The 9,256-nt window shown below is 33.2% G+C and overlaps 1 protein-coding gene across 1 annotated transcript; it reads left to right on the top strand.

Moving 5' to 3' along the window:
* Window positions 1–5,060: 5,060 nt before the first annotated feature.
* On the top strand, window positions 5,061–5,582 carry LOC131934034 (uncharacterized protein C9orf85 homolog). The gene has a single exon (XM_059290450.1). It carries the CDS (start codon window positions 5,061–5,063, stop codon window positions 5,580–5,582), a length of 522 nt encoding a protein of 173 aa, XP_059146433.1.
* The last annotated feature ends 3,674 nt before the right edge of the window (window positions 5,583–9,256 follow it).

Below are 9,256 nucleotides of genomic sequence, written 5' to 3'. Positions count from 1 at the left end.
CAATAAAATAATTAAATGTAATCTAAACTGAATGGGTCTTGGACCTTTTAATAAACGGACCAATTCTAGGCAAAACACGAATAAACTACTGTTAATATTAAACTAGAAAATACACTGGAGCAAACCGAAAAAATTAGTGTGTTCCGTAAATTATTTCTTTACACATATTTTCAAATGCAAAAAAACAAATATTAAGTTTAATTGTATAAACCCAAGAAATGGTCAATACGTTGTTTAAACTGACACACAAAAAAAGAGAATGTTAAATTATTCGTTATAAAAGTCGTATGTTTTCATTCTTGAGATAATAGGAGAGTGTGTGTGTATGAGTGTGTGTGTGGGGGGGGAGGCGAATTGTTAAGTATATGACGTAGTAGACAGGTTCATTAATAATATGTAAGGACGGTTTTTACAGTAACAATGAGAAACTGAGTGTTAACCGTTACCAACTATATCCTGACTATCAATTGTCCGTAGACGGTTGTTATGGGTAAGGATGTAAACATTTTGTTTTCAATAACAAACATCTAAATACATTTATTGTTGTTTCTAAAATGTGTGAATATTGCTCTTGTAACGAAGGACAACTATCACTCACTCACGTACACACCCCTCGCACTATTTAACGTTCTAATAGAATGATCGCAATAAACATGTAATCTCCTTCTGTAATCATTCATTTCATTGACTTGACTTGGTTTAAACAAAAGACATCAAGACAAGAGTTCACGCAATTCTTATAGAACATACCATTAGGACAATCATCAACAGCCAACAAATACAAGATGTCATACAAATCTTCTAAGACAAATCATTAGGACAATCATTAGCATCTAACAAATATGAACTTTTGTAGGGCATATATTTGGATATTGTATCAGACATTTTTCCTAGTCCTAACCACAATCATCCATGGCGCATATAACCTATATTTTATCTAACAGAAATGTAAAAAAAACGATCTGAACAAAAGGTCTAATTATATTTTCTTTAGTTTCTAAAATATGTGTATTATTACAAATTATGAAAGAAAGAAATGTGTATTTTACTTATTTTATAGACAGGCAATAACGTCAGATTAATCAATGTTTCGACTTATCTTCAAATGTTTTCCTTTTTGTATTTTTGTTTCTAAATTTGTTGGTATTATTTGACCCTGATATCAATAAAAATTGACAAAGAGTCCAAAATAGCGACACTGTTCATTTTGTAGTTATCACACTCTGACTTACAACAAAAAAAAAAAAAAACTTTTCAGATATCTTTCTCATTAGCAATCATTGCAAATACGGTACATCGTTAAACTATTAAATAATGAGAAATTCAAGTGAATGAGAAAAATAAACTGTGTTTTAGCTTGACAGAGATTAAAAAAAAGAAAATGAAGAATTAATATTCTTCACTAGACTGCATAAAAACGTCCGACATTTAAAATCAACCTAGCTTAAAGCAATTTGTTTTCTGTATATTGTGTGTGGGTTCTGGGCGGGGGGAGGGGGAATTTAGAATATACCTTTATTATTGGATTGTGGATCTATGTTATTTGGCGAATAAATTATTGTACTTAAAAAAAAAAATTCTAGTGCTTCACAATTTCGCCGATTCCAGTTTTAAAATTTATCAGGGGAAGGAACTTAAAATATTGTGCATACTTAGATAGAAATATAACTCGGTTAAAATAATGTAACAAAAAAAACTTTTTAAAAATTGTTTGATACAATATTAAGTCATTTATTAAAAAAAACTAAATTGATGGGACATTTCTTAAGTAAATATTATTATATATATATATATATATATGTATTCGCAAGCAAGGAAAGCAGTAATGCTTTTATTTTTAAATCCAATGACAATCGAAATACTTCATTTTTACATATACTCTGTAAATCTATTGCATAATTTACAGAAAAAAAAGTTCATTATTAATATGATTAATTAGCTTGAAGCAGACTGTTAATGGAGTGCAAGCAGCGGCAAATGATTGTAAAAAAAGGGGGGGGGGGCAGCGCAAGGAGTTTTTTGTCCACCTAAATTTGAATATATCTCAAATTATATACGTAGGTATACACAATGACTCATACATAATATAATAGAAAAGCTATGAAAGTCTACGGTACTTTTGCTTGTTTCTGTGTGAAACTGGTCATTGCATAGCGCCTAATGAAATCGGGAGTTCCGATGAGTGAGTGCAGATGGCAGCTAACTCTATATACTCATACTATGCTTAGATGGTAGATTTTCCAATATATTACATAAATCATGTCAGATCATGTTATTCAGGACTAGTCTTTTGTTTTATGACATAACATGAAATGGACTAAATTGTTAAACGGTTATTTTAATTGTATAAATACAAAGAGTTATTTATTGAATTGTAGGTAGATTTGTGTTACTACATAAGGGTTCATCAATTTATGACGTCATAACAATATTAGATTTTAGTATCCCCCACCCCTGTCCACACACGTCTAATTTCGAATTAGATCATTTGAAAGGGAGGTAGCTGTTTAATACTAATTTACTAAAGCAAATGCTTTGCGCATGTCAGTGGTAGAAACGATAATTTTACCGAATAAAGTAACATTAAAACTTCCATAGCAAGTAAAGCAACTGTAATGACCACACGTCATAATGAGATCTGACGACTATTTGACAATTGTATGCACGGGGCTTATGGCCTGGAATGCATGTATACGTTAAACATAGTATATTATAAACACTGTACATTATAAACAATAATAGTAGACAACAAATCCTTTAATGTTACTAGATCTCAGTTATAGGCATATAGATATCACATATGTGACCCGCTTCAAACTTGACTTCTACAGCTCGTGTTCATGTATCAACAACATATACCAATTGTAATGATCGTAAGTTGTATCAGGGGGCTAGAAACACTTTATTTAACCCTGCTCTGGTACCTTACACAAAATTACCTTTTTGTACTATGGTGTCAGTTTGACCCCATTGTGAAAAATATGCTTTTTGACCAGAATAACTGCACTCTATTATAATTTATTGTTTACCTTGACCTAATGAGAGGTGACATGTGTTAGTACGTACAAACAAATATTGCACAGTTCCATGAACATATTTTTTAAATTTTATTCTTAGCATAGAGCCCATGTTAGAACGTATCAGGCAGGACGACCGCTTTAAAGGATTGTTAATACCAAACAGTCAGCTAAGAAAATTATAGCATACGCTGATGACACCAATGTGTAACTACGAAGAGATAAATAAATGAAGACAAACATAGAGACATTTACAGGATACGGGATAGGCTGCGGAGGCTAAATAAATGCAGAGAAATCCAAAATTCCGTGAAACGGAGATGAAAGATAAAGCACGACACCCAAATTATAGTTACAGACAAACTCAAACTGTACGGCTTCATGTGGACGAGACTGACGGACACAATTACAACGAAGCTGGACACCTATACATATTGAAGTAGAACCATTAGTGCAGCGCTAATTAACAGATAACTATTACCAAAACATATCTTTACAGTAACAGCACAATAGCAACCCACTTTATAAAACATGCAAATAAAACCCATTTGATATTACATTTTTTAAAATATCAACAACCAAACCCTAATAAAAAAATAAAATAATTAAAGGTCTAGGTCTACATGTCATTAGAACACGCATTAACACTTTCAGACATGAACGCATTGGTATAATTAGACTAGAGCCACACTACCACCCATTAGCACAATACTACACAAGACACATAATTAATACGATATTAAAGCAAGCAAGCAGCACACCATATTAAAGATAGATAGACTTTTGCCAGTTTTTTACAGTTGATTGGTATTTCTTTTAAAGCTGTTTTAGATCAAAACATTATTCAACTCGCATATTGCCAAAGAAGGACAATTTCGTATCCAGTCTTGAAACCTTTTTGTTAACAAGTTTTCTTAATTATCCTTCTTTAGATTATCAGGCAAATGGATACACCAGCGGAAATACCGCCTAAATCAATTAAGTTATATTTACATCCCCAGTTATATATATATCACCAGGCTAGGATATTGCTCGATCACAATATCTAATCCCACATGTATTTATTTTTTAAAAATGTGTGCAATTGATAATTTGCCTATACACATTATTTTGAATTTTGCTTAGCAAGTATCTTAGGTTAATATTAAAGTAGTAGTTCAAAAACGAATACAAAATAGCCACACATATTGCCTGGATATTTAAAATATATGTACGAGTAATTTGGAAAATAGAATAACAGATTACTTTTAAAACACATTACATTACATCAGTAACTACTTGTATAAATGGTGTAGATATATTTAGACCTTTATATCCCACAATTGCTCACTCGAAAGTTACGAGTTCGATCCCATAGCTAAAACCTCCGTTCAGAACCCATAGCATACAGTACGCTTTAATTGTAGTCAAAATGTCGGGAAGAGAATCGGTGCATTCAGTCACTCGACTACTCCGACCATTGAAGTGTCTGCTTTAAATGCCAGTTGTAATAACTTGATTAATGATTGTGTCAACATAATACCTGCCATATTGAAATCGCACGAAGCTTTATATTGACCTACATGTGACACATTTTCTTTTTAACTAATGTGAGTGTTTTCATATGATTAAATACAATGTCGCTTGTATTTTTATTTTGTTTGAATATTGCAGATATTTTTCTAGCTTAGAAATTTTGCAAGGGAAATAATTACCTTATTAATATACACACTTAGCTTGATAAAGCAAAATCAAATAACAAAATGAAATACCGTTTTATGTGACAAAACATATCAATACACAAAATAGAGTATTTTGAATAGTGATAAACACATAGAAGTGTTTTAGTGTAATGTCTTAAAAATTCAATGTAATTACAAAACTACATACATTATTATTACGTTTTACACTTTTGCAAGACAACCGAAGATTTTTGTTGATGCAATGTTCTCTATTCCGTATAGCCTTGGGTGAATTTTCTAAAGGTTTTCACAGTAATCTATCAACATGGTGTTGTCACAATTCTAAATAAAAGGAAACAGCAGGACAATCGAACGGAAAAAAATGAGCTCACAACGTGGCACACGAAAACAGAAATATCAGAATAACAGAGCCTTCAAAAATGATATGCATGATAAATCTGACAAAACAAAACTCATTAACAACTTGAATTTTGAAGGCATTTGTCTTCGCTGTAAGGATATAATTCAATTGAAAATAAAGTACAAAAAATACAAACCATTATCCCAGCCTGCTACATGTGTCAGATGTCACAAGAAAACTGTGAAGAGAGCATATTACACAGTGTGTCAGCCTTGTGCAACCCAAGTTAAAGTTTGTGCTAAATATAATACCAAACAAGATAGTATAATACAGGTGGGGCAGAGTGAGGAAGAAAAGAAAGCCCAAGAAGTGCAATTAAAATTTGAAGTTCAGCACTTAAAGGAAAGGCAGACAAGAACTTTATATCGACATATTGAGAAGGGAGAGAATCCTGAAGATGTTCATGGGGCAACTGCTTTCAAAGATGATTTGGATGATAATGAAGAAGAAGATGATGAAGATAGTAGTGATGAAGATTTTTAGCTATTATTTACAATAAAACTATACAGTCATAAAACATGAGAATTATAGAAAAACTTTTATTATCGACATAACCGAGGGTCGGCAACATGTTGCCGTTTGGGCAGGGTTCGGCAACCTGCGGCTCTCGAGCCGCATGCGGCTCTTTTGATATCAAGATGCGGCTCTTCGACTCCATGCGCAAATATTAATAACGAGCCGACCCGCGGCATATCATACGCCGCTATTTAGTTGTTTTATTTTCTACTTTTCAGTAAATCATAATTTGTGAATTCGACAGTACCAATGCTGCCACTGAAAATATTTGCTTTAAAATACTATCAGTTGGTCGTTAAGGACGATAACCCCCCCGCGCACCCTCATTTCCCCCAACCCCTACCCTAACCCCCCCCCCCTCACTGAAAATATTTGCTTTAAAATACTATCATTTGGTCGTTAAGGACAATAACCCCCCGCCCACCCTCATTTCCCCCAACCCCTACCCCACCCTAACCCCCCCCCCCCCCCGTGAAAGCAACCTCCTCTTAATTACCTCCCCTAAGTTTAAAATTGTTTTAAACTAAATTATCTGATCCTAATAGGAGTCACTAAACCCGGCTCTATGTGTATAAACATAGCGTGAACCACAGCTCAACAGACCATGTGGGGGTGGGGGAGGTTGATTTATGCCTAGTGAAGAAGAGAGGGGACTGCAAGGCACGCTTACAGCTTGTTTTCTAGCGTCTCCCAGAAGATATATATATATATATATATATATATATATATATATATATATATATATATATATATATATATATATATATATATATAGAGAGAGAGAGAGAGAGAGAGAGAGAGAGAGATTATTGAATTTTTTTTACAAAACTCATAAAAATATTGTTCTATAACACTCGGTAATGAATTATATAATCATAAACATACACATTAAACGCTCGCTATCCTATTATAATATTTAGGTACTCCCTATTTTCAATGAACTTCCTATTTAACTGTTCATACCGAATTGAAACATTCTTCATCTTCTTCTTCTTCGTTCTAAATTATTAGTGTTGAAGGGGATCGAGAATTATCTACCAGTGCCTTTGAGCACGAGACTTTGTTCAAATTTATCAACCATGAGCTTTTTGCCGACTCGACCACGCCTCCAACACAATTAAGCGTTACGTGTCAACTGGTTATGCGCCATTGAGGCCTTTGACTCCGATTTCAGCCTGCTTTTCTTTTTGGATTTGCTTCCATAGCCTTTGTCCAACCAAGAACAAACTACAAGGCAGCAGTTGTTTAATTTTGGAGTTGTCTCTCCTAGAAGAGTGGCTGTCCCCAGCTAACGAGCCTTATCTGCCCGGGGGTTCGAACTCGAGGATTTTCGGTTTAGCAACCATGAGCTTTACCGACTCGACCAAGCCGACCCCGAAAAAAATAACGAAGAAAATAACGAGCTAAATGTAAACCTGCAAGGAAAAGAAAACTCAGCCTATGCCTTGCTTGAGAAGTAGATGTTTAGAAAAAAAAAATACTTTTGTTTTTGTTGAAGACACGGAGAGCGGTAAATTACTTGATTTTGAAAAATCTGAAACAAAAAACTAGAAACCAGTAAAACAATTAGAATGAATTGCTTCAGCATTACATGAAGCATAACGAAGGATGGATTTTTGAGAGATTTTAGCAATTCAAAACAAATGCAAGTACTCTGACGTTCATAGTAGACTCTTTCAACACAAAAACATATAAAATTAACTTTGAGCTATTTGGAATTGATGCTGGTTCGCTTCAAATGCAATTGTTGAATTTGAAATACCACTTATATATGAAATTTCATCAACCTAGCTGTAACGGTACTCAAGTTATCGTGTTTACAGACACACACACACTCACTCACAGACATACGGACAAGATTGCAAAACTATGTTTTCTCCGATTACAAGACTTTCTCTATACTAGAAAATAAAAAAAAGGGGAAAAAAGAAATATATATATATATATATATATATATATATATATATATATATATATATATATATATATATATATATATATATATTCTTTTATGTCTCAGACTTGTAATTTGTATCATTTATCATGTTGTCTTTTGTACATATATAACTGCATGTTTTACTGGGGAGTTTTTAATTACGTTTACTGGAGCAAACTGTTCTTCCCGAAAAAAAAAACGAAAACACAGTGGCATCGGGATTTGAAGGGAGAGTGTATGGCGGTAAGAAGGAGGAAATACACACAAAGGCTATCTGTGTAAAATGTTGGTCTGGTTCATGCATTTGGTTGGGGTTTTCCTGAAATAGAGCATGCCTTTTAGAAGGGCGGGACAATAATTATAATGTAAACTACAATTTTATTTCATTAAAAATAAGAAGTTCATTCATTTGGAGGTTGCCTGCTAAATCTGCGCCTGTCTGGCTTACCGTTACAGCTAGGTTGATGAGATTCCATGTATGAAGTATTTTATCGAATTTTTATTTCAGTATTAACTTCTCAACGATTTACGGTGACCGGAAGTGGATAATGTGAGCACTGTTTTAGATAGATAAACGAAATTTCACATATAAGTAAAATATCTTATTATCTGTTTTCTTTTAAATTTTGAGTAATTTCCGTTGACTGGAAGTAGTAATTTACGCTATTTTCGATCTCCCAAAAAAAAACGCATGTGAATTTATAAAGTACTATTAATATTCCGAACTATTATACACATATTGTTTGGAGTTCACTTTGTGCTCATTTATTTTTCTATGAGATTCTATTTTATCTTAAAAAGTTTAAGTAATTCATAATCATGTCTATATCGCGATGTGCCATCTACCGTAGTGTTATATAAGAATATTCGAGAATGTTTAGGGGAGATCACTCGCGGTTTATTTTGTTTTGGAAAGCTTGCAAGGGACGTAATCACTTATCTAATAGTCATAACAGGTTTGGTAAATGTATTGGGGGATACAATCAAATGAAACAGAAATAGAGTTGTTGTGTTAAAAAAGCTCGCAATCTTATTTTGTTTTAATTATGATACAAATCTGTAGACATGCAATTTTTTATATTTTTTAATTTTTCTGTAATTACAAACATAAAAATAGTAGTGTTCGTTTGTATATATTTGAAAGACAAGTGAGGATATTGTTTATTCATTGCTAAAATCGTTTTGCATTGTCTTTCTCGTCGTCCCCTCTTATTAAACAGACAATATATATGATTTTTTTCATTATATTTTAGAAATGTTGTTGACTACGGAGCCCCCTATTACGATAAAATATTTATTTAGAAAATATATTTTAGTCAATGTCCGCCCACCCCTTAAAAAGTCTGAAAGAAACACTCTACATACAGAACACTTTTAAGATTAAATAAATGCATTAGGTAGTAATGTAGGTGTCTTTATTATTGAATATCGATAACGTCATTATTTTTGTGGCATTAGATGTATTTATTCTATAATCAATGAAGTCATTTTTTTTCTTTTCGTGTAGCTTTGAAAGAAACGCTGTGGTGAAGGAGAAATAAAAGTCAACGTCAGTCGGACGTGACAACTCACATCACCAGATAGGCCGAACTCGTGAGACGATGGGTGACTGTGACAGACCTGTACTACAGACACGGACACGATCTTAGGAACCATGTAGCGACAGTATAAACTTTAAAGACTGGTCTAAGGGAGGCAATAACTA

Source organism: Physella acuta, unplaced genomic scaffold, assembly GCF_028476545.2.
Source record: "Physella acuta isolate Inbredline_101_S28 unplaced genomic scaffold, ASM2847654v3 ptg002718l, whole genome shotgun sequence".
Taxonomy (NCBI): Eukaryota; Metazoa; Mollusca; class Gastropoda; family Physidae; genus Physella; species Physella acuta.
Note: the sequence above shows the minus strand (reverse complement) of the source record. Positions and strands in the feature narration are given on the sequence as shown.